The 27,878-nt window shown below is 37.1% G+C and overlaps 1 protein-coding gene across 2 annotated transcripts; it reads left to right on the forward strand.

Moving 5' to 3' along the window:
- The first annotated feature begins 1,862 nt into the window (after positions 1-1,862).
- On the forward strand, positions 1,863-27,878 carry LOC306987816 (uncharacterized protein). 2 transcript variants are annotated; one of them, XM_079592401.1, is made up of 5 exons: positions 1,863-2,037; positions 26,639-26,962; positions 27,168-27,296; positions 27,427-27,530; positions 27,656-27,878. In XM_079592401.1, exons 1-5 carry the CDS (start codon positions 2,013-2,015, stop codon positions 27,746-27,748), a joined length of 675 nt encoding a protein of 224 aa, XP_079448527.1. In that variant the 5' UTR covers positions 1,863-2,012; the 3' UTR covers positions 27,749-27,878. The 2 variants fall into 2 exon arrangements, with proteins under 2 accessions (XP_079448527.1, XP_079448528.1); XM_079592402.1 differs by lacking the exon at positions 1,863-2,037 and adding an exon at positions 26,483-26,550.

Consider the following 27,878-nt stretch of genomic DNA (forward strand, 5'->3'; position numbering starts at 1 on the left):
GAGGGGGCCCAGCTCATAGATTCAGGTCTCTCGACTGAGGTCGTGGAGACCATACTCCAGTCTAGAGCTCCCTCCACGAGAATACTGAATATGCATTGAAATGTAAACTGTTCTCTGTCTGGTGCGGAGAACGCCTTCTGAATCTGCACCATGTTTTACGTATGTAACCCTGGTTCCCTGAGAGGGAACGAGACGCTGCGTCGCCTTGCCATACTCCCTGCATGCCTGTGATCGACTTGCTTCGGCTTTTTCAGAAGCTAGTGCGGTCTGATCTCAAGGGTGCTTTATAGCTTCCTGGTCGATGACGTCACCCGCCTATGACGTCTCCCTTTTTCCATTGGACTGATTTTACATGTGCTTCACGACGCAATCACGCAAGGCGTTCCCACCGCGTCTCGACGCAGCTTCTTGTTCCCTCTCAGGGAACCAGGGTTACATACGTAACCTGAGACGTTTTCCCATAGCGTATAAGCTAGCTTATGCAATACGAGAGACCTCTCGAAAGGGAACCACTTTTACAGTCTTACAGTTTTTTATTTAAATTAGTACCAAACTAATGAATGCACCTTTAATGAAACACATGTAACTGGAGGAGGTTGATTAGGTGCGCATGCATGTCTGCAAGTCTCTATTTACAGGTGTGCCCAATATTGTTATTGAGCCAGCAGTCCAACGGGATTGCCAGACCCACGGAATAAGAAGATCAGCGTGCAGTCCTACGGGAGAGAGCCTTCCACCGTAACATGACCAGCTTGAGTGTATCCCCGGCCTAAAGACAGCCCGTCATTGAAACCGACGCCGTAACGCTACAAGCCCCGAGTGTATCCACGCCTAATGAGAGTTCATGCATGATTTCAAGGAGTGACAACGATCGCGATTGGTCTCGGACAGCGAGAGGTCTATGATAATCACTGCACTCTATCAGTGAACTATTACCACTCAATTTACGAACGAGTGAGCACTGACGTGTGTTGTTCAAAACTCATTTCCTTTCCTCTGTCTCGCAGCTCGGATCAACGATTCTCGGATTTCCCCGCTGGTCAGCTGGAGTGCAACTTGTTCAAAGCCGGGACTGTGTGTGCTACTGCAGACCACTGCCATCTCGCCGTCAGAGCTTTCCTTGGCGCGCTAAGGGCGCCGGTTGGGCTGGGTCGGGCTGGGTCGTGAGTGACTTAACTGTGGTTTACTTTTCTTTTATGAAACTCTGCTAAATGTATGTAATCGTGATGTTTTTGCCTGCTTGAACTTCCTTTGGCTTAGGGGAATAGTTACTGAGGCTGCTCGCCTAGGTTTTTAGTATTATGGGTCTATTGTTATCCTCGATGGAGTGAAGGCTACTTTTCCTTATCACTGTCGTTGTAGATTTATCTCTCAAGTGTGGGGTTTTATGTGAAGTGATTGCACCTGTATATTTTTATACCTTTGCCTTTGCTGTGTGAATTTCACGTGTGATTGTGTGCAGAGATACAACTTATTTAGGTAATAAGTGTGGTAGCCTCTTACTGTATATCCGCTGGTCACTAGGGGGCGCTGGATTGTAATATTCCTCCCAGCCATTGAACGGACGCCGCAAATTACATATATTGGTTTTTTAAATTAGTTTTATTTGTTTTTGCATAGTTTTGCATAGACTGCATAGTTTTAAATTACTGTATAAATACATTTTGTAATTTTTTCTAAGATTGTATATGTCTTTTACTTGTGTATCACAAGGATAAAAGTCCTGCGTGTTTCTAAGTTAATACGGCTACACACACGTCAAGTTAATGTGTTCAGGATTAAACAAGCTCAAATACCTAATGACAACATGGGTTATAAAAGCACAAAATGTTTTTAAAGTGGGGATGGTAATAAGGGCATTAGGTGTTGTTGTGGTCAGAGTTTTTGACTTCCTCTGCTTGATGTGAAAGGTTTTTCTGTCTTCCGGTGTTTTCTTCAGAGCTGCAGTAGATTCATCTTAATGTTGTGCGGAGGGAAGAAGAATCATATTGAAGTGTTTTAATCTCGACAACATGAAGATCATTCAGCTTCAGCTCTGTGAGTTTTACATATTTACATGCACTTTACAAACTTAAACTAAATTGTTTTATCATAAGTCATACATTGTTATATATTTCACGGTGGTTTTAATGGGGTAATACTGAATTTGATGCATGTTTATTTTTTTATTTTTTTATCTTATAGATGTATTAATCTGTTGTCGAGCTGCAGTATCAGATCAAGTCACTGAGTTGGGATCAAATGTGACCATAAACTGTGATCTTGAGGAAAATGAGGTTTATTGGATTTTACTGAAAACACCAGATCCTCCAACAGTGATTCTACAATCATTCTCAACATCCCCTTTTTACTTTAATAAAACATTCAGAAAGAAATATTCTGTGCATTTTAAACATCGTCTGGTTATTAATAATGTGACTGCTGATGAATTAGGAGTTTATTACTGTATGAACACACACACACCTCCAAAACTCAGCAACAGCACCAGACTGCACTTCACCGGTGAGTTCATTTACTCCTCTATTGATCATATTGCTGATGAGTGTGAATAATTACATTTGTTATGAACTACTTCAGGTTTTTTACACACTCATGAGCAACATAATTTTACACACACATAGATGAATATGATAAAAATATTAAAGTCAGTTAGTTATTACTGTAACTGTGGACACTTTCTTCACAGAATCAACTAAACCAGCCGAATGTCACAATCATACAGCGGTGGAGTTTATTGATCAGAATCAGAAACAATGTCAGATTATTATAATCATATCTGGACTGATAATCGGGCTTCTGCTCATTGTGCTGATCGGTGAGTTATTCTTTAATTAAAAACATAATAAGCAAATGAGATATACTGTAGTCTTACCATATCAATGACGCTCTTCTCAGACATGTGAGTTTTTTCATTACTTTATTTTTTATTTTTGACTATTTTGGTTTTTAGGTGTCTTCCGTATATCTTCACCATTTAAAACAGAATAATCTACCTTTGAGTAAATATTAAATCTGATTTCCTTGTCTCATTTTTAGTTTTTGCTGTTGGAAAAACAGAACGGTTGGAGAAATATGATCCTGATCTTCAGACACGAGTTATATATCAGCCTCATGACCCAAACCGACTAACATCACAATAAGCTCAAATATGTAAAACCATCATTAATAGTATTAGTATAATTCATACTGTTAGTTTCGATAATATGAAGAATTCATAGAGCCTTTTTTTATGTTAATATTAATAAAAAGCTTAATATTGTTAATATTGTTTTCTTTGTTGCTCTTTTAGTTCTCTGACGTGGATGATATTAAGCAAGCGACAGCATTTGTGTTTGATTATATAACATGTTCTTAGAATATCATGCTTAATACCGGTATGTGCTTTTTACTAAAATAAAAATTATTTAGAAATATATTACATGCCTTTATGGCTACAAAAAAACTTTTGAACATTTATTGGTTTGGAAAAAGGCTCAGTAAACATGGCCCTTTAATTATCAATACATATTGAAGTGTAGTTATTGTGATTTAAGTCTTAGCGTGTTTTCTTGGTCAAGATACATTTCCACTTGAGCTTGACAAAGTACAATTACAAGCCTTTTCTGTCCTGGGTTTCTCAGCATGGTTAACTATTAGATTACTAAGGCTTACCAGTTACTATTATTAGTATTATTATTATTCATGCTTCTTGTCAAAAGTGTAATATTTTTTACTTATAGGAATTATTTTTTGTAATCTAAAAACATTCTCATGAATATTGTATATAAATATTTTATACAAATCTGATATATAACATTTTATTTTACATTTATATAGAAACATATTTGATATATTTGTTAAATATATATCATTGTATTCAACGCAAAAAATAAAGGGCCTCCGTCTGCAGAGTGGAAAACTCAGCTGAGGTTTTAAACCAAAGCCAGAAATATGTTCCACTGGTTGTTTCTCTCACCTTTGTCTAGAGATGTTTAACTGAACCAAGTGTCAATACCTTTATTCGTTTATGTATCTCAATTCTCACAGTTTTCTTAACCTCAAGTGGAGACCGCAGCATTGCTGTACTCATACATTGTAACACTTCTGTATCATACTATCTAGATACACATTTCATATCAGAGCATTAGACATCATGTAAAGCACCTTCACACTTGATAAGTTTATATTGCTGTGAATGTTCAACAGTTAAAGCAGCTTCACATCAATCTGGTCATTCTCAGAGGCTTCAGTTCACACAGAGGAAGAGTGACTGAGCTTTTCCTTTTCGGTTTAAAAGAAAGGTTATGATTTGCATGAAGTGTCTGAATGGCTTTGTTGAAAAAGGGTCTAACACCAAATTTAATATAAAATATAAATGTTAACATAATATACTGTAGTTGAGATAAAAGATTTGAGACTTCATTGAGTCAGAATATTGTAACTTGTAACCACCCTATTCGATTTAATTATTGAATTATTGCAGATATGATGTCTTGTGCACACTGTGAGCACACAAAATATTAATTTGACTGATGTGTAATTAGGAATGAATAAATATTTTTTTTTTGTAAATTATGTTGTCATGAAACACATGGGGAACTACAAAGCAAAACACACATCAGGAAATAACATAAAAGTCTACAAACACTATATAAAGTCCGGTTTTAATCTTAAGAAAGATTAAATAATCCAAAAAAGAACTCAAAATAGATTTTACAACGGTGATAACAACATGATGAAAGAACCTTTGTGGTAAAGATTCATTTGTCCTTTAGCAAACATTGTTCCTGTCTCAGAATTCTGTTATACATTCTGGGCAGATGGCAAGAATATGACAGTACAAAACATTTTCAAAGCTTTGCCAATTCAGACAATTATTTAAAAAAAAAATGCCAGAAAAGTTAGAGAAAATGAAAAGTCAAATTTGTATGTCATTTGTTTGGTAGGCACTCAAAAAAATGAACTAGGAAGGTTGTGCATTTACATAATATATTTATATTTAGTTTACTTATAATAATTGTGTTTGTTGACTTGAAATGTTTTTTTTCTTCAATTAAGGTCCACGTATGTCTCAACTTAACAGTACAAAATCCTTACATGTTGTCTAAACACAAACCATTTATGTTAAGTACAAAATTCTTACATCCAGAGGGTGGCGGTATAGTGCGACGCCAACTGCCATTTTGCCCTAACTTAATTTGATTGTGTTCAATCTGCTTAAATATATGTAAAATTCACGTTTACTTATTTTGTGTTGGATTACATGAATGATTTGTGTTGCATTAACTGAAACTGGGCGGTGCTTGTTAGTTCCCAGCATGCTTTGCATATGGTTGAAATAAGAGAGAATAAATGTTAAAATTAGGTGTTATTTTATGTGGTTTTTTTTTTTTTTTTTTTTTGAGAAAGTGAGAAAAGGGGAAGACTTGATAGTGTGTAATTGTGTTTAATGTTCCATTACATTGGAATTATTAGAACCATTTCAATTACAGTGGGTTACCATTGTGGAGGAGAGTGGAACATTTTGTTTGGCTGTGTGGACTGATTTATTTACTTAATACTGCTTTGGTTGAAGGAGCATGTAAATCTTATCATTTAAGTTGTTAATATGTGCTACTATTAGCAAATAGCTAACTATAGTCTATCAATATAATTATGTGTCACTAAAATAAATGGAATATTAATGGATGAATAAAAAAAAACAGTACTTAAATTGGGTCGCTTACAATTACTAAATTCCGTGATGTTGAAGTTACATGAACAAATTATGTTTGTTTAACGTAATCAAGTTATGTGGAACCTGTTGACATAAAAAAGTTATTTAAAGCCAACATATATTTTTTTTGGAGTGAATGCTTTAATTCATTTTCTTAACAGAAATATGATCAAAGTATTACAGGTAACACAATGCAAACCCAGAGCAAAAGTAATGATGTCTCCACACTCTCGGCTGATTCTGCAAGAAAAGGTAAAGAAGAAAACAACATTATTGCACTGTGACAAAGGCAACAGATCCACACAGCTGCATTCAGACTGAAACATTACTTGTGAACTTCAACCGTCTGATGATCATTCACTTATTGGATTCAGATTTTATAAAACATTTCAAATTAAAACCAACATTAATCAATCATTTTTACACATGCGCCATTGATTCTGGTTGATTTTATTTGGTTTTACTTGTTTAAATCACATGGAACCACTGTCCATATCTAAATCATGTTTAGACAGAGAGATATTATTTCAGTGTGGCGTTTATACATAAAAAAAAAAAAAAAGTCAAATGTGTTGTTGCAACGCTATCTCAATTCGTACGAATTTGTACGAGTGATTAAAAGGTGGCTAATTCGTACAAATTCGTACGATTTGTCTAAACCCACGTGATAGGTATAGGTTTAGGGACCCGGTCAGGGGTAGGTCAAATTTGGCAACTCGTAAAATATGTACGATTTAGCAAAAATCATACAAATTCGTGAGAGGGAGGTTGTATGAATTGGTACGAATTAGCCACCTCGTGAAATTCGTACGAATTGCCGTGAGATCGGGTTGGTTGTTCAGGTGCTCACCTTTATTTATCAGCACTGCAAAGATGAAACAACAACTGTAAAAACAGAAAAAAACAAGTGTCTGTAAGTCCCTGTAACAACACAAATGGCAATGCTTCCTTAATGATTTAAATATATTTTATTCACGATTTAAGGCTAGTAATATTAATACAGATGAGGAAAAACATAAGACTGAGATACTGGGTTTGGTTAGGGGAAATGAAGATCTGGTCATTACTGAAATGAATTTCAGAATAAAATTAATATCAGGAAAGCATGTGGACTAGTCACTAGAAAATATCCCTCGTTGTGTATTAAAAAGTATGTGCTAATCAATTAGCACCAGTTTTTACAACTATTTTTAACCTTCTCTTAATCAGGGTGTTGTTCCCACAAGTTTTAAATCTTCAATATATAGTATCCCTGTCCCTAAAACCCCTTGTCCTGCCTCTCTGAACGATTATCGTCCTTTTACAACTCACTTCTGTAGTGATGAAGTGCTTTGAAAAATTGGTCAGATTCTGGACCCTTTACAGTTTGCATATAGGCCTAATAGGTCTACAGATGATGCTAACCACATTTTTCACTCTGCTCTTTCACAACTGGATCACAGAAAAGGGAATTATGTGCGGATGCTTTTTGTGGATTAGCTCTGTTTTTAACAGTGTTGTCCCCTTAAACTTCTTCAAAAGCTATAAAATCTAGGGCTGAATTCCTCTATTTGTCACTGAATCTTGGATTTTGTGACAGGACGCCCCCAGGTGGTTAAAATAGGAAACGACACCTCCTTTACACTCAACGTTGGAGCCCCTCAGGGCTCTGTCCTCAGTCCCCTGCTTTAGTCCCTCTATACCAGCGACTGTATGGCTAAACACAGTTCTAACAAACTAGTGAAGTTTCTGATGACACAGTGGTGTTAGGCCTCATTAGTAAAAACGATGAGAAGGCACAAAACACTGTTGTGGCAAAAATTCATCAAACAAACATCACTGCGTAAGGGAGACTCAGAGTCAAATTATAAAATTAAAGTATTTATTCTTGCAAGAAGGAGCAGTCTAATACACAGCTGTTACCCTGTGCAGAAGAGTGACACACCCCCAGACAGACTGAACCTGCTTTTATCTCCTGGCTCTTCCAAGGTCTTCTTGCCAGAGCCATCCTCCCAGTAGTCTTCCATTCAGTAATTTTCCATAGACAAGGAAGCCATAACACTAGTTTCGATTCGTCACTAGAGCCAACTCCTAAGCCCTCCTTCACCAAATGGCCTTCTGACATCTAGGTCAGAGGTCCTCGTTCGTCTGTTCTCTGGAGTGTCTCTCCCTTCTGCCTTCCCAGGTACATAAACAGAATCTTCTCACACTAACAAGTGAGAGTCACACATGTGACATTCTTTGAATCATCTATATTTTACTAAAGATCAATGAATATCATAAAACCGCCACTACAACTCCTCACTTTTTATCATTATTAATCAAACATAATAATAATAATAACAACAATAATAAATGCAAGTTCAAGTCATTACATCACATCATAAAAATCAGTCTCCTTGAACCTGTGAAGAAAAAGTTTAGAATGAAGAAGCATAAGGCTGTTTTTGTGGGGGAAAGCCCCATTAATTATTTAGCAAGCAAGTAAACAATTTACTAATGCCGGGCTCACTACCGCAGTCACACTAGTAAGGAAAAAGATTATAGCACAGTAGGAAAACAAACAGATAATAAATAAATAAAAAAAATAAAAATAAAAAAATAAAATAAAATAAATAAAAAAATCCCTCAGTTTCAAACCCTGTCCTTGTACGCCATCTCGTAACACGGATGACTGCTACTTTTAACCCTCTTTACATATCAATCGTTCTCAGAAAGAAAAAGAAAACATCAACACATTTAACTGTAATCTCTACTTGAATCATCTGCATAATTTTGTTCATCATCATCATCATCATCATCCAGATAGACTGTCATTTTCAATTGAACAGACATTCCAGTTTTCTCACATTCACCCATGAATAACAAAATTATCAGAATAACACATACAATCATAACTCCTACACATTCAACATTTTCCCCATATCCATTTCCCTAACCATATTTTGTTCTTTTACTTTTAATTCAATCAGGCAGTGGTTCTACTTGATAAGCTTCAATAATCCCTATAATTTACATTAATTAATAGATCTTCTCTTCCTGAAAACATTTGCCTCAAATATTCTCTAATAAATCAGTAACCAATCAAATCATTTGTCATATACCAATATCAATACTAAGCTCTATTTCAATATAATCAGATAAAATCCTCAAAATCATCACAAAACCACATTCTTAAACCATTAGTTGGTCCACATCCTCCTCCGGCGTGTTGATCATCTCGTTCGCCCCATGGACTAATGGGATCACCACCACACCCCCAATGGAATGAACCATTTCCTGCTTACTGTCACCTGTGAATGGAGACTTTAAGTATTTTGTTAGTGACCGCTTGTCTTTCCCTCTCATCCCTTTTGGTGTGACCTGTGGAATTTTCAAAAATCATTATTTTCCATTTCATTTTCAATTATCATTAGACATTTCTTGCTTAATAAAGTCGAAGTCCTTTTCCCCTGAAAAACACATATCCACGTTAACAAGTCAGTATTCATACATTTGGAAAAACAGAATCAGTTCAGCTTGATGCAATCCTCCTGACATTCTGCAAAAGGAAAATTTTAGGTTAAGGTGTAGCACCTTTCTGCCACAATAATAACCCAGGCCAGGACAGTTAGCAAAATTCATTTTGCCCTGTCTCCCAATCCTGCATGCTCTCTGTAAAGAAAAAAACAAATTTCGAGGTTATTGTCAGATAGTAAAGTACGTCTTTTCTTTTGTCTACTATTCTGCCACGGCCTTCGATGCCCTTGGAAACGTCCTGTTGAAACAATTTTGTTAGGCAGAAGAAAGGCTTCTTTCAGGGCTTTTACCCAATTACCCTATAGTGTTCTCCCAACCCACTCCACAATTCCAATTTACATAAATACCTAAACTTATCCAAAAGTAATTCAAATCCACATCATAAATGACAAAAGTAATTACTACCAGACGGAGCGTGATCTTAAAGCTCGTCCCATGTTCTCTATCATCTTCTCATCAGATTCACTCAGCATTTGCCTTCTTTACAATTTGTCAATTGCCTTAACACATCTGTAATGAAAAAAACACTCTCCAGAGGTTAAAGACACAATATACTCACTATTCAGGCGGAATAGCTGCCCTAAACTAACACAAGACATAAAGTGCTGTCCCCATCACACACACTTATGCTAGACACACATACAGCATGTTAACTGCTCATTTACAATGTTCGCTTTTTTTTTTTTTTATATTAACTCTGAAAGTATAATATTTAAGGTTTAAATAAGATTTAAACTTCACATCTTTCTGTAGCTTTTATATAATTTTACATGGCCTTTCAAACCGTTTCAAATGTTCTATCTGTTCATTATTCATTTTTTTCTTTAGAAAAGTCAACTGGGTTGTTTTGGTTCATTATCATTATTTTGTTTAAGCTTGCCTTACCATGCCTGATAACAGAAAGACAAACAGAGTACCAAATCCCTTCCTCCACTCAGCAGTCTCTCTTACACAAATAATATTTTCAAACAGCCTCCTAAGACTGAAACTTAATTAATCATAGAACCCTTAATAGTTCACAAATGTTAATATACAAATGTTTAACTCAAATTAGAACCATTACAATAATCTAAAATACATTATGCTATGAGTATTTATAAGGTTATCTTTAGTTTGAATACTTGTATAAATTCTCAATTCCTAACCTTTGTTATCCAAACTCTACTAAAAACTGTCTTAATCTATAGCTATCACCATGTCTAACCTTCAGGAGTTAAAACCATCTTATAGACACATTAGTTCAAAATCAACTTCTTTAATTTTCCTTGCCCATAAGGCAACCAACATGTTCCTGATATAAATTAATAAGTTATGTCACTGTCTCCCCAACAAATAATGACAATCAGATGGCCCCAGCTGGCTCTTGAAAGCACATCTCCCATCAGCTCTTTATCTATAATTTCCATCAGACTTGTCACAGTTGAAAACAAGCCATACAGTGAATTGCGAGGGGGGGTTTTCTCTGGTGAGTGGTATAGAGGAACTCACATTTTCTCGGTCAAACAATTCTCTGCTGACCCCACAATGCTCTGCTGACCCCAGTGGCCTCTGGTAATCAGCGCTCAACTCTCATACCTTCTCACATATAACACCTCCATCCGGAGATGCAGTGTCCGGGACCCCCTGCGTTAGAATGTCTCCTGGCCAGGAAAATCATCCCGTCTTTGAGTAGCCACGTACCCACTGGTGACCCGCTCGCATCACACAATCAGTTTCTTCAACAGAACTCAGCTGTTTTCTGGAGCTTAGGAAAGACACATTCAAGCGTCACCTCACCTCCATCTGGACTGCCCAATATTGCTAAGGGAGACAGGTTAATAACAACAGTATTTAATCACTCAAATCTGTTAGACCTGTCTGAAACAACAACAAAAAAATCAACAAAATCACAGTGAACTTTATTCACATCCATCTGTTCAGTGTACATCTATAGCATGGTGATAGGTCCTGTGTCACTGTCATGGTGAAGGCTAAGATCAGACAAAGACGTTACTGGTCCAGAAAAGTACAAAAATGTCACTTCTCAATTCAGGTCTACATTATTATTTTAAAGACTCCTTTAAAGTCATTCAGTTTTACAATCTAAAATATTTAAGTACTTATTGCCCTCTGAATGGCAATGATTTCCTTTAACATGATTTCTTTTAACATCTGTGTCTATAATTTTCAACTGAAACACTGTGCTTTACTTATCGTCATGACAGGCTAAGATAACAGCCTTCTGACATTGAATGAGAGAGAGACTCAGGCCTTCAGGAGTTGGTACACTGTTTCTCATCCCTAAACATTCTCTAATTCGGTATTATCATCAACAACAGTGTGATTACAATAGCAAGTACACATTTAACACCCAGAAGCCGGGCTGAATAAGCACGCGCTGTTGCTGTACTCCCAGCATAGCTGGAGTCTTTAGGTTCAAAAGATAATGGTTGTCAAACCAAAAATAAACATAATTTCACTCTTTATTTTATCACTAAAATATAGAATTGTTCCCCATTTTGCTAAATGAAACATTCATTATCTTTATTTCATGTTAATCCCTGTTAATCATACTCAATACCTTATTATTATTATTATTAATCTGAACCTCACTTTTCATACCATTTCTTAATCTGACTTAACAGGCGTTCATAAATAGTTCCATACATTTTATCAGAAATGTTATTTTCATAACATAAATTTTCTACAGTTGTTTTCTCCTCAAAATGGTTAGTCTGCCGATTCAACAACTATTATCATTACTGTCTCTGTGCCACTTATCTTACCACTTACTGTTTTTTTTTTACAGAAACCAAAATATCATATTACTCATATCTCAATCCTTCACAAAGACAGCCTTATTGCTGCTTGCTATTTCAACTTTTGTTACAAACAAAATCTTCTGACATCTAATGTCATGCACCCATCTAATGGATGAAAAATAAAAACCCTTTTATCCGTTATATTCAATCTTACTATACGGAAATACATTCTACATCGACTCTTTTATCTTTTATCTTCTTCAAGCCAACAACTCATTGTCTTTTCACACTTTTACACACGTTGAACGCAGACACAACAACCTTTGTTTCTCACTGCCCTGTTCAACTGATTCCAGCACCATCTTTAATCTTGTGGCGCTCAATATCATACATTTCTGCCCTTAATTTTATCTCATTTGACAAAACACCGGTGTACCAAATTTCGCAAGCTTGCTTTTGAGACTTCCCCATATTGGCCGCTTATCTGTTCTCTGTGGATTTCTCTTTTACGCGCGTTCTCTTTATTTGTCAGGCGTCCCCGACAAACCCGATCTTTCTTTTAACCCAAATCGGACGGGTTACACTATTAGTGTCCTCCTAATTACGGTTTACCAAAAAAATCTGTTACGACTTTCTTGGTTCCCCCTAATTAGCCTCAGCACCCAAAAATAATTCGCTCCGTGGTGGAACAATTAATTTCCAGGTACCTATCTGTATGAAATGTCTTGGTCTGTCACAGTTCTCAATTAATTCCAGATTATTTATCTGCTTGAAATATCTTGTTCTGTCACAGCCCTCAATTAATTTCAGATTATTTTCCTCGTATCTGTTTGAAATATCTTGATCTGTACGTAGATCTCAATTAATTTCAGATTACGTACCACAGAAAACAGTTCTCAGCCAATATGGTTCAATTTCACTCTTCCCCCAATTAAACTTAATTGAATTATACCTTACCCAGAGATATGTTGTTCGGAGCCACCTGAGTTCTTTTGATTCCAGTGTCCGATCCTCCTGGCTCTGAAATCGGTCGGCCCCATCTCTCTCAAGTTTACGAGGTAGAGCTGGAACTTACTCAGTCCAGGTGGCCAAACACCGTCCGATCTCAGGTCCAGGAGGCATCGTCCAAGGAATCCCACTATTCTGACACCAAATTGTTGTGGCAAAAATTCATCAAACAAACATCACTGCGTAAGGGAGACTCAGAGTCAAATTATAAAATTAAAGTATTTATTCTTGCAAGAAGGAGCAGTCTAATACACAGCTGTTACCCTGTGCAGAAGAGTGACACACCCCCAGACAGACTGAACCTGCTTTTATCTCCTGGCTCTTCCAAGGTCTTCTTGCCAGAGCCATCCTCCCAGTAGTCTTCCATTCAGTAATTTTCCATAGACAAGGAAGCCATAACACTAGTTTCGATTCGTCACTAGAGCCAACTCCTAAGCCCTCCTTCACCAAATGGCCTTCTGACATCTAGGTCAGAGGTCCTCGTTCGTCTGTTCTCTGGAGTGTCTCTCCCTTCTGCCTTCCCAGGTACATAAACAGAATCTTCTCACACTAACAAGTGAGAGTCACACATGTGACATTCTTTGAATCATCTATATTTTACTAAAGATCAATGAATATCATAAAACCGCCACTACAACACGAAACGACACTTTACAGTTCTGTCGAAAGACTGTACAATAATACACCTGGCGAAGTCAGCACTACTTAATGTTCAGTGATTACAGAGAGATACTATCACTGCTTTTTCTACATTTTAGTCTATAGAGTTGTGTAATCTAATAGCAAAGATATGGATTTTGTAGTGTTCGTGTGATTTAAGGCAAGTGTACACCAGTCTCTCAGCCACATTAATTCGCCTAGTTTCATTTGATTTTTTTTTCTCATTTCTCATTTGAGAAGCCATTTCACTCGATTATACGTCACAATATATCACATCTTGCATGCAATCAAAAGCCCTAAACGCTTGAGCTTCTGTTCACTATGAGTGCTCTGTGTTTTTGCAGATCAATGTTTACATGTAAATCCATCCATCCATCCATCTTCTTCCGCTTATCCGGGACGGGTCGCGGGGGCAGCAGTCTAAGCAGAGATGCCCAGACTTCCCTTTCCCTAGCCACTTCCTCTAGCTCTTCCGGGGGGACACCGAGGCGTTCCCAGGCCAGCCGAGAGACATAGTCTCTCCAGCGTGTCCTAGGTCTTCCCCGGGGTCTCCTCCCGGTGGGACGTGCCTGGAACACCTTCCAGGGAAGGCGTCCAGGAGGCATCCGGAACAGATGCCCGAGCCACCTCAGCTGACCCCTCTCGATGTGGAGGAGCAGCGGCTCTACTCTGAGCTCCTCCCGAGTGACCGAGCTCCTCACCCTATCTCGAAGGGATCGCCCAGCCACCCTGCGGAGAAAGCTAATTTCGGCCGCCTGTATCCGGGATCTTGTCCTTTCGGTCATGACCCAAAGCTCATGACCATAGGTGAGAGTAGGAACGTAGATTGACCGGTAAATCGAGAGCTTCGCCTTGCGGCTCAGCTCTTTCTTCACCATGACAGACCGGTACATCGACCGCATCACTGCTGAAGCTGCACCGATCCGTCTGTCAATCTCCCGTTCCATCCTTCCCTCACTCGTGAACAAGACCCCAAGATACTTGAACTCCTCCACTTGAGGCAGGAACTCTCCACCAACCTGAAGAAGGCAAGCCACCTTTTTCCGACTGAGGACCATGGCCTCGGATTTGGAGGTGCTGATTCTCATCCCAGCCGCTTCACACTCGGCTGCAAACCGTCCCAGTGCATGCTGAAGGTCCTGGTCTGATGGGGCCAACACGACAACATCTTCTGAAAAGAGCAGAGACGAAATCGTGTTGTTCCCAAACCAGACACCCTCCGGCCTCTGGCTGCGCCTAGAAAATTTTATTTACATGTAAACAAAAGCCTAAATTTAGATTGTAGGGTCAGAATTTGGTTTAAAACACATGGAAGCATGGATCCATCCTGCCTTGTATCAGTGGTTCAGGCTGGTTCTGGTGGTGTAATGGTGTGAGGGATATAATATTGGGCATCTTTTTGGGTTTACTACCTGACTACCTGATATTGTTGCTGACCATGTCCATCCCTTTATGACAACAGTGTATCATCTTCTAATGGCTACTTCCAGTAGGATAATATCACAAAGCTCAAATCATCTCAAACTGGTTTCTTGAACATGACAATGAGTTCACTAAACTCAAATGGCCTCCACCAGAAACCAATAGAGCAGATTTGGGATGTGCTGGTACGGGAGATTCGCATCATGAATGTGCAGCCGACAAATCTGTAGCAACTGTGCGACTCTATCGTGTCAATATGGACCAAATTCTCTGAGGAATGTTTCAAGTGTTTTCATGTTTGTTTTTTTCTTCTCTTTGGAAAGTCCTGGAAACATAATAGTGGACTTTTTTTTTTTTTTTTTTTTTTTTTTTTGCTGTAAAAAAACCCAAAACATTTGCTGTAGTCTCTTTCACCACAGTAGAAGTTTACATCATCTATGATGATTTCTGCTAATAAGAACCATGGAAATGTCAGATGAAAGCAACTGGTTTCATGGAAACCATTATGAAAAATAGTCTCCTTGCATAGTGAAAGTCAAAGATGTTAGATAACACCATACTACAAAAACAAGGAAGAGATGAATCTGAAATGGTTGTCAGATAACTATCAGAGGTTGCGGTGACAAAGTGGCTGGCCAATAAGGCAGTTCTGACGGGCTCCAGTGTCCATGGGATAAATCCTGAGATGGTCAGTGAAAGAGAAGCGCCATGTTACTGTGCTACAACAAAACCATAGGTGGATTTGACTTGATCAGCTTGTACCCGATATCAAGCCGCACATGAAAACAAACCATCCATTCGGTCCTACATTTCTTTGACCTGTTGTCACAAACAGTGGATAGCATACAGTTCAGACAAACAGAGACCGGAGAAGGAGAAACTGCAGTATTTTAACTTCAAGCTGCTGCTGGTTGAAATAATGCTCAAGCAGAGGGTGGTCAAGGTCAACAGGTTCACAAGATGTCCAGTGATGATTATGAGATTCAAACAAAGAAGAGGAGGCCTGTTGAACCCCATCAAAAAATACGGGGCTCTCTGTTTGCCAAAGATGGTGGAGGCAGTGGAGGCAGTGCATGCATTACGGTTCAGGAGAGAAGGAATCCATTTCGGATAATCCCAGGTTGCTATGGTTACACAGGTTCGCTAACACATTAAACTTGTGGCTACGAGAAACTGATGTAATTTCCTTATCATAAGAATTTGTGGCCACTAGAAAAAGATGTTGTTCCACGACTAGCCTAGACTGGCTCCGCCCTCTTACGTACTTCCGCTCAATTTTTTTTTTCCTTCAGTACTACGTCTGGGATTGTGGTATATTCTTGGGTTTTCTCCAGTCAATTTTTTTACCGGTTCAATCAGTGAACAGAGGGAGTGGCTGAGAACGATGACGTTGAGGTTGTGCGCTAGTTTGAGTCATACGTCACGACCAAACGTTAGCGATTGGTTATGGCAGATCCAGAGTGACTCTGGGCAGATCCAATAGTTTTAAACTTCAACAGAGTACCCGCCTTCAAGGAAGTTAACGCTTGTCAATGGAGAGAGGCCAGACTCTCTGTACAAATGAAATGTAGGAGAGTCTGGTAGAACCAGGCCACGACTAGCCTATATTGTGTGGCAATGTCATAAAGATTTTGTTAACTCGAAATAATAATCTCGTCATTCTCGTACCCATGACCTATTATCATGACATGTACCCACAAGTTAATAGTCGTGGCCATGACAAAACGGGTGCGTCTCAATCAGCTCCCTAGTTCAGTATTCAGGGCACTGATTAGGGAGTCGGTCATTTTAAGGGCTGTCTCAATCGCAAATCCTTCCTGTAAACTTGAATGTTTGCTACCTAAAGAATCTCACAATGTACCTCAAAAACCAGGAGCATTGATGCTCCCTTACTAGAAATTACATCACATTCCTGAAGCTCAAAAAAATAAAACGCACAAGCCAACTCAATAAAAATGATGCACACATAGGTTCTGCGAGATTCTGAAGTGTGCTTTTGATGGACACTTTACTGTCACATGAGGCCACAGGAGAGGATTTGTGAATGGCAGTGAAGCGACGCTATAACGCTGGTAGGTCACATGATAATGACAACATGGCGAATGTTGTACGTCCGGATTACATTCATACTACACACATTCATACTAGAATGCATTTTTTTCTGTCCTTACCAGTGCCTGGATTCGTGTACACAATATATAGCTTACTGATTCACAAGCTCGGTAACTATGGTGCTGATAGTTATCCCAACATATGTGAAAAAATGAAAAAAATGATACCCCAAAATATAATAAAGACAAAATTCCCTTGCCCTTTGCCTCAATGGAGGTTTGAAAGCTTTCTCATTGAAAGCAATGTATACTGGCCACGTCACTGGACCCTTTTTCTGACAGTGTAGGTAGTGACCCGAGTGAGATGGGGAGACTTTAAAGAGGCAAAAGGGGAACAACCTTGACCGTCACCAATTTGGGCCAGGTGTTCTGCGATGCCCATTTCAGTTTTAAAATCAAGTAATGTATTATAGTTCCAGAGACATCACTCTCGAAAATGCGGGAGAAACATTATTTCTAATTTACATTAACATTTTTTTCTTTCCATCTTTTATTTTTACGTAATAAACACACATCTAAAATATTTTTTTTTTTTTTTTGTGCGCATGCAATTTGTGTGTACAGTTTTGAATTAGCCTATACATTTTGGTATTTAACATAGCACTCAAAAATACAACAGCCGTTCTTTATATTTTTCTCGCCATTGTTTAAAAAAGGACGCAAAAGTAGCCTACTTCACAGACCAAAAATCTTCTTCTTTTTTTAAATTTTGCATCTTCGCAACACTCCAGCAAAGCAGGAGTCGCTGTTCATTTTAGTTTGCAACCCGGCAAATTTACAGAAGAAGAGGTCGATCTGGCCGCGGGTCTCGATTTCCCAGATCTGTTGTCGAAAAGTTTAGTATTTCAGAAATATTCATATATATATATATAATAATTATACTGGGGCATCATGGTTATCTGGTATGTTTACGATTTTGTTATATAACTCTGTATTTACAAAATGCATCGTGTCCCGGAAATGCCGCAACTTTTACAAGAAGTTCTGATGTAGATGCGCTCGTATTTACATTTGGCCTAGTTTGTTTTGTTCCTCATTTGCTATATATAAGACAGAATCAACAGGAAAATTATTTGTACGTCATTAATACATTAAACATGGATTGATTAATTAATGAATGAATTAATCATCTGCAGGAAAATGTCTGCAACTATTATTTTGCCAGCAGTCATTAGCAGTTAGCATTAGCATTTTGAATTTCAATATTTTGTGTCCCGATGCATGTGTGTAGCTTTATTTGGAAGTTATTTGATTGGCCTAATCTTACAGTGCATTAGATATTCAAGTTTTCACCGGTAGGGTAATATGGCTATAGATGCTCCCTTAATGATGGCACATGATGACGATGCAACACCCAATATAAAATATTAAGGGAAATGCATGGAAACGTATACTAATTTAGTTTTTGATGATTTATCCATGCACATCATTATTTATTTATTTTATTCATGCGTCTCGTAATCTTTAATCAAACTTCCCTCTCTTGCATTGACATCTCTTCTCTGATGACGTGTTTACTGACGTGAGGGCAGGACGACCAAGCCAAACAAAATCAAGTCCCTCCCTAAATTTTTTTCTTGTTTGAGAAGATTTTTCACTCAAATATACATAACAATAGGGAAAAAAAACTATTGCAACTTCCGTATCATGCTAACTTTAACCTGAATCCCAGTTACAATATATCATATCTAATTATAAAGTTACACAAACAGCCTGTCCTTGTTCATGATTTATGTGTAAAATGCTTGAACTTTTGTTCAATGAGATTTTAGTGTGGGTGTCAAGTCACAAAAATGAAAACCAAGCAATTCATTAGCTCACTGCTTATTGTGTTTAGTTATTGTGTTAGTACTAAAACTCTGGTTAGCATGAACGACATGACTTTTATCACTTTGCGTTTGCTTAATTTTGTCTTGTTATGTTTAATAAAACAAAGTAATTTGAGTCTGTTTAAAGTTTTTGCAATATGTATGTTCTCCATAGTAATTTAAACCTAAAAATATTAAATGATGTGTTCCCTCGAATTTGGGACATTTTCGCTAACTTCTTAGAAAGTTTTTTTTTTATGGGCATGAAACGGAAGTTGCGATAGACTTTTCCAAGTGAAACCGCTTCTCAAACAAGAAAAAAAGTATGACGGGACTTGATTTTGTCCATCGCAAATAGATAAGATTGGGGTTTGCTATTGGTCAATTTAATGTAGATTGACAGGATCTCCTGCCCCCTAAAAAGTCATCATGCTTTTAGTTTGCCCTTTCGCCTGACTGGATGTTAATGTTTTAGCACATGTTAGCATGACATCACAGCAAATCTGACAGCATTTCTAAGCGGCATGTACATCACTGTGATCATCGGTGATTGGTTCTGTGCATAACTTGCTCATCTTAAACTAGCCTGTTGCTAATATCATGCTGCACAGGTTGAGAATAAAGAAGTTAAAGGAACTTGTTTTGTTTTTTTCTGTTTCTGCAGTTGCGGCTTCATCTGTGTGTTTGCGGTGCTGATAAACAAAGGTAAGCATCTGAACGACACATCAGAAAGATACATTAATGCCACGGACTGTGTTTGAAAGTTTCTTTCATTTCAGTGTGTCTGCAGGAAACAGTAGAGGCTGTTATTGGCGGTTCTGTTCTCCTGCCGTGTTCTTCCACTGAACATGATCTTAAACTTCAAGACACTGATGTTCATTGGAGACACAATGGCAGCAAGCATGTGTATGATATAGTCAAGGGTGAAGATTCACTACAGTTACAGGACCCGCGTTACAAGAACAGAGCTGAAAGTTTGCCTGATGATTATGATGAAGGAAACTTCTCCATCAAACTCACAGATCTCACTCACACTGATGCAGGAAAGTACATCTGCTACATCACACACTCAGATGAGCTTCAGACTGTACAGCTGATCATCAACGGTGTGTAAAAATGCTTGATTCATGTATGAAGTTGGTAGCACTTTAGAATAATGGTCTATCCTTAATAGGAAACTATGCATGAAGTAATGCAGGACTATTGAGTAGTTATACATTAACACTTCAGGTACTACTATTAACTAATATGGAAACAATTAGCATATTCATATCATAGATCCCAGTATACTAAATGAGGCAAGGGTGTAGAGTTACATGCTATTTTAAGGCATGAATACAAATTTTCAAAGGATTTTTTTTTTACATATGTCATTTTGGTGATCAAAGATAAGTTTTAAGGGATTCAATTATTGTCTACAGGGGGACTTTAAATCCGTCTGTCTGCGCTTCACATAATGTTTACTCATTAGGTCAGTAGGGGGAGAGCAGGCTTGAAGTAATTATTTATAGTTCGTCATGGTTAGTTATTATTGAGGATAATCTCATTCAGGAATTATTGAATACCTAATAAAGAAGTATATCAGTCCTAAATGTGCTTTTACTCACTGATTAGTTAAACTTATTTCTATATTAGTTAATAGTATCTGAAGTGTTCAAGTTCAAAAAGTTCAAGTTCACTAGTTATAGATGAATCTCTTCCTTTATCACAGTGAGGTTTTTTTGTTGTAGTTGCAGAATCAACAGCAGGAAAAGAAAGTAAATCCACTGAACATGAAAACCCAGAAGATGAAACTGGATCAGACAGTGTGGAGACATCATTGAACTTGTTGTTCATTCTATTTCCTGTACTAATAAGTATACTGTCTATAGGCTGTTAATTTATTTTTACTTTAGAAAAAAAAAAGCAAGCTCTCTTATTCTCTTCTGTCAGTACTGAAGACAAAACACAGTGACTCAAATGACATTTCAGGCCTGAAAGTTTCAATTTTCACATTATCTCACTGTATTTTTACCGCTGTCACTGGGTCTTTCTGGTGCTTGTGACTCTGTTTTGAGCTGTTATATTATTGCCTTATACCAAAGGTGTCAAGTTACGAAGTACAAATAGAAGTAGAAATTTTGGGTATCTATACTTTACTGGTGTAATTCTTTTTCAGCTGACTTTTTACTTCTACTACACATGATGCAAATCACGTTACACTCCACAAGGACATAGCCAGTGTTGGAGTCGCTATGCCTTATGCGCACTGAAATGCGTTCATTTTCAATGGCCATATAGTATGCAGCTGAAACAGGTAGCCTAGTGCATCCCAAATTTTTCAACATTAACATTTTAATATAACATTATAGTCATTATGGCCTTAGAAAAGTTTTTTTTTTTTTTTAGTTGGTGGGGTAGTGCAATATAGGCCCCTGTGGCGCGGCCTAAGATTTTGTCCATAATAGCATTTTTTTAAACCAGTACGTTTGCACTTTTGCTTGAGTAAAAAGCTTGAGTTGATACTTCGACTTCTGCAGAAGTCTTTTTAAACCCTAGTATCTGTACTTCTACCTGACTAATGAATGTGAATACTTTTGACACCTCTGCCTTATACACTCTTTGTTCTCACTGGATGAGATTGAAACACTGAAACAGGAGCTATTTTTTTAAAGGTAAGACCAATGAGTCTATATATATATATATATATGGAAACATCTGTGTGTACCTTAATATCAGATTTAGTTGATGTGCATAATGCACATTTGTATAGACTGTTAACAGATTTCAAGTGGAGAGTTTATTATTAAGAGGTCCCTTAATAATATGAGAATAATGTTGGATGTTTTTGATTTCAGATAAGAGATCAGATTTTTCTTGCCATAGAAGAATGTTGGTCCAATTTCATCAAAGCACTTCAGACACTTTTACAGTTTATTTTATAAGTCTAACTTGTCTTATGTCTGACACTTAAATCATCCCAGTAAAGAATAAAGTAACTTTTCAGTTGTCATTTCTAAGAATATGTTTTTTTATTATGGAAAAACTAAGTCTTTGGTTACTCCCCTGGCTTGTTCAGATATTTGTTTTGGTGTAATATGTTCTTTTAAAGAATGAAAATAATATTCTTGGTTTTTAATAATTATGTTTCTTTGTGTTTTTTTATGCTATTGTTGAAATGAACAGCAATTAATTAAATAAATAAATGTAATCAGACTTACGTGAGTGTGATAAGCTTCCTTTCATTGACAATTTCATTCTGATTCTCAAGTGAAACACTTCCTTGAATCAAACACACTGTCGTCATGACTTCAGTTTATTATTACTTAAAAACGCACAACAGGAGAATCCAGTTTTAGCCTTCTTCTTGACCTCCAGTGAAACCGAAAGAGAGTGAACTTAGCATTCATTTGCAGAGCTTTTCCATTCGTTTGCCTTTCAAATTTTGTTAAAGATCACCGGATGCAGCTGATAGAACAGAAAAACAGTAGTTGCTCTTTCCTGAATTAATTAATGAATAGTTGACTTTTACAAGAAATTACCTTTATTGTGATTTTTCTTCTTTTTTTTGTATCTGAACTCATTCTCTTGTTTTCATCCTTAACAGACTGCAAAGTAATTTTCTCTGACAATGTAATGCAAAGACTATATCGATAATATATACTTATATACTGTATATATTATATGTAGAATTTTGATGGAAGGAGAGTTTGATTACAGTCAATAAAACCAGATGATCGGGTCAGTATGCTATTTGTGATTTGCGGCTAGCAATGCTTTTATAATAATAAAATATAAATCTTGAAGCCTAATGTTTATAAATGACTGAACATTGTTAACAAGAATTGATTAGTGAGGAATAAACTATTTGAACATGGTTTTACTAAAGTTATTTAAATTATTATTTTCTGAATTATGTCTCACACATTCCTGTCATGTTTTGACAACAACAACAACATTTACAGGTGAAACTCGAAAAATTTGAATATCGTGCAAAAGTTCATCATTTATTTCAGTAATTCAACTTAACAGGTGAAACTAATATATAGACTCATTACATTCAAAGTGAGATATTTCGAGCCTTTATTTGTTAGAATTTTGATGATTATGGCTTATAACTAAAACCTTTTCACAATATGCTAATTTTGAATTTGGGGTTTTCATAAGCTGTACGCCATAATCATCAAAATTATAACAAATAAAGGCTTGAAATATCTCACTTTGCATGTAATGAGTCCATATAATATAGTTTCACCTTTTAAGTTGATTTACTGAAATAAATTAGTTTCACAGAGTTTGTTTCACCTGTATTTATAAAGCACATAAACACAATATAGATGGATCCAAAGTGCTGTAGTACAAAGCAGGTCTACAAAAAAAAAATTACATGTTTCCAAAAGCTAAAGAATAAAAATACGTTTTACGAGTAGATTTAAAAATGATGGAGCAGACCTCACATGATAAGGGAGACCATTCCAAAGCTTGGGTCCAGCCACAGAAAAGGCCCGATCACCCTTTGATTTGTAGCGACACCATGACACATTTAAGAGCAAGGGATTGGGAGATCTAAGTGCCCTAGCAGGACAGTATGGCACAATAAGGTCACAAATATACCTTGGTGCACAGCCAGACAACGCCTTATATACAAACATAAGGATCTTAAAATCAACTCTAAACTTAATGGGAAGGCAGTGAAGGGATGCTAAAAGCTATGTGTATTACGTGTTCAGTCTATGGGCATCTAGTGTTTCTTTACAAAGTGGCATCGCCATCTACTGGCCTGACATGAATAATACAGCGTTTTTTTTTGTAGTTTTCATAGATCTGTGTGAAATGATGTACCCTGAAAGAGATTTTTTTTTTTAAACAAGAAAAAAAAAACATATAGCCTGTTTTTTGTCAAGAATTTGCCTTTCAAAGTTAGCTAGGCATATGATCAGGTTTATTGACACATACCTGTACTAGATTTGTTTCCCTAAAACTAAGCTAACACATGTTTTTCTTACTTAGTTTGAAGAGCTGTATAACCTGTGGCCATTATTGGATGTTTTACATTTGCTAGTAGGCTACAGATCTAATTTAGCGTTAAGAGCAAGCCATTTCATATTTAGTTGCAGATCTATGCTTGAACCTTTTTGACTTTTAGTTATAATTGTTGTTTCTGTTTTTGTTTGAGTATTTATTTTATTTACTATTATTTATTTAAAAAACAAGCACTGTAAAGCATCACAGTTTGCAGTTGTTCTCTGCTGCCCTCAATAGGCTAAAATGTAAATGTTTTATTAGTGTTCACTTACTGTAAGATCAGTAGGCTAGTTTGGTGACTTAAGTAAATAAAATAATACATGAATGAATACGAATGAATATTAGTGTTTTAGTTTGAATTGGCATGAACATTGGAATGCTCCCACGTGAGCTTTATCTAATATCTATCATAATAATTACCATTCCCTACTGGAAATAAACTGGTTTTATATCTGATTATTTGGTGGGGAGGGTGGTATGGTGATGCGAAAGTATTCGGCCCCCTTGAACTTTTCGACCTTTTGCCATATTTCAGGCTTCAAACATAAAGATATAAGACTTAATTTTTTTGTGAAGAATCAACAACAATTGGGACAAAATCATGAAGTGGAACGAAATTTATTGGATATTTCAAACTTTTTTAACAAATAAAAAACTGAGAAATTGGGCGTGCAAAATTATTCAGCCCCTTAACTTTCAGTGCAGCAAACTCTCTCCAGAAGTTCAGTGAGGATCTCTGAATGATCCAATGTTGACCTAAATGACTAATGATGATAAATAGAATCCACCTGTGTGTAATCAAGTCTCTGTATAAATGCACCTGCTCTGTGATAGTCTCAGAGGTAAAGGTATAGGAGATATTATAAAATACAAAAAAAGTGTCAGTATAAAGAATTACATGGAAAAGACCAGGCGTGAGGAAATTGTAATGACAAGACTGAGAGTGGATCACACAGGGCTGAATGGCACATTATATTTAATGGGGAAAAGGAATAGTGAGAAAAAAGATAAGGTTCAGGAGGCAGGGAGGGAGTGGAATCTGGTAGGGATACTGGGATCAGAAGGAGAAGGAGAAGGAATAAGAATCACTAGGAAGGCTCTATTTACTTTTTTTTAAAGACTCGGAGTAGAATTTAAAATGACATGATAATACACACTCCAGTTCAGTAGGTGGCGGCATGCACCTAAACGTTGTTTGCAGTCCGCCATTGAATAAGAGAAGAAGAAGAAGAAGAAGTAGTCTCAGAGGTCCGTTTAAAGCACAGAGAGCATCATGAAGAACAAGGAACACACCAGGCAGGTCCGAGATACTGTTGTGGAGAAGTTTAAAGCTGGATTTGGATACAGAAAGATTTCCCAAGCTTTAAACATCCCAAGGAGCACTGTGCAAGAGATAATATTGAAATGGAAGGAGTATCAGACCACTGCAAATCTACCAAGACCCGGCCGTCCCTCTAAACCTTCAGCTCAAGAAGACTGATCAGAGATGCAGTCAAGAGGCCCATGATCTCTCTGGATGAACTGCAGTGATCTACAGCTGAGGTGGGAGACTCTGTCCATAGGACAACAATCAGTCGTATACTGCACAAATCTGGCCTTTATGGAAGAGTGGCAAGAAGAAAGCCATTTCTTAAAGATATCCATAAAAAGTGTCGTTTAAAGTTTGCCACAAGCCACCTGGGAGACACACCAAACATGTGGAAGAAGGTGCTCTGGTCAGATGAAACCAAAATGGAACTTTTTGGCAACAATGCAAAACGTTTGGCGTAAAAGCAACACAGCTCATCACCCTGAACACACCAACCCCACTGTCAAACATGGTGGTGGCAGCATCATGGTTTGGGCCTGGGGAAGATGGTTAAAATTGATGGGAAGATGGATGGAGCCAAATACAGGACCATTCTGGAAGAAAACTGCTGTTCACAAACGCTCTCCATCCAACCTCTCTGAGCTCGAGCTGTTTTGCAAGGAGGAATGGGCAAACATTTCTCGATGTGCAAAACTGATAGAGACATACTCCAAGCGACTTACAGCTGTAATCGCAGCAAAAGCTGGCGCTACAAACTATTAACTTATAAGGGGGCCGAATAATTTTGGACGCCCAATTTTTCAGTTTTTTATTTGTTAAAAAAGTTTGAAATATCCAATAAATTTCGTTCCACTTCATGATTGTGTCCCACTTGATTCTTCACAAAAAATAACAGTTTTATATCTTTATGTTTGAAGCCTGAAATGTGGCAAAAGGTCGAAAAGTTCAAGAGGGCCGAATACTTTCGCAAGGCACTGTATGTATGTAGCCTATGTACTGTGTGTATGTAATGTATGTGATCAAATAATATGAAAAACAGTGGTTATAAACACAAAAACGGAGTTTAAACTGCTTAAAGGATTGATGATGTTGCTGGGGTATTAGGTGTTGAAAAAAAGTCTGTATGTGGTCAGAGCAAACTTGACTGTCTCTGATGTGGGAGAAGTTTTTTCCTGTCTGCTTCAGAGCTGCAGTGTAGATTCATTTTAAATGATGTTGTGTGAGGGGACCAGGTTTCATTAGACTCAACTGTTTTAACCACGCAGTAACATGAGGATCGTTCAGCTTCAGCTCTGTGAGTTCATTACATGTTATGTTTTACATGTGATTTTATGTGGCTAATCTTACTTATGATAGCTGTGTGTCTATTTTTTATCGTATAGATGTATTAATCTGTTGTCGAGCTGCAGTGTCAGATCAACTCACTGATCCGGGATCAGATGTGACCATAAACTGTGATCTTGAGGAAAATGAGGTTTATTGGATTTTACTGAGAACACCAGATCCTCCAACAGTGATTCTACGGACATTCCCAACACCACAATCCCCTTTTTACACAAATAAAACACTCAGAAATAAATATTCAGTGCAGTTTAAACATCGTCTAGTTATTAATAATGTGACTGCTAATGAATTAGGAGTTTATTACTGTATGAACACAGATTCACCTCCAAAACTCAGCAACAGCACCAGACTGCACTTCACCGGTGAGTTCATTTACTTTTTCAGTAAACAAAGCTTATTGATGACCACTGCTTACATTTGTCATTTACTACTTCATATCTTATTTAGATATGAAAAACTTAATTATATTCCCATTTATTATCAATATTTTTAGTTTTACAAAATTGTAGCCATTTTACTAAGACTAACAGTTTTTACAGTAACAGACTGTGGACACTTTCATTACAGAATCAACTCAACTATCTAAGTGTCACAATCATACAGCGGTGGAGTTTATTGATCAGAATCAGAAACAATGGCAGATTATTATCATCATATCTGGACTGATAATCGGACTTCTGCTCATTGTGCTGATCGGTGAGATATTTTCAGCCATCTGTAAAAATATTAATATAATGCTTTGTTTTCCAGATGAAGAAAATAATTGAAGAAAATATAACACAACCTTTTGTAAATATTAAATCTAAACTAATTATTTCATATTTAGGACTGGTAAAGGTTTTTGTTGTTGGAAACAGAAGGTCTGCAGAACGATCACACATCAACACTGATCTACAGCAAAATCAAGTTACAGAAGAGCAAGACTTACAGGTAAAAACGTGACATCATCTAATTATGTTCTGTCTTGAAATTAGCATTTTTGCTAGCTTCCTTAACATTAATTTGAGTTAATTTTGGTTTAATTGTAACTGGATTTGCTAATATTTCTCTTTCAGTACGCCACAATGGATTTTTCCAAGTTGCGTAGAAATATTCGGCCCAGCCAAATCAACAGCACATATGCAGCTCTAAACCTGCCGAAGTCATGAACACACGAGTATGATCTTATGCTTATTGTGTTCACTTTTTCCTTAATGTTTATTCAACTTCTAACCACAAACTGTTTGGCAGCTTAACACACATGACATTAACCAGCCGAACATTTTTACATTCTATAGA

Source organism: Phoxinus phoxinus, assembly GCF_949152265.1.
Source record: "Phoxinus phoxinus genome assembly, chromosome: 20".
Classification (NCBI taxonomy): Eukaryota; Metazoa; Chordata; class Actinopteri; order Cypriniformes; family Leuciscidae; genus Phoxinus; species Phoxinus phoxinus.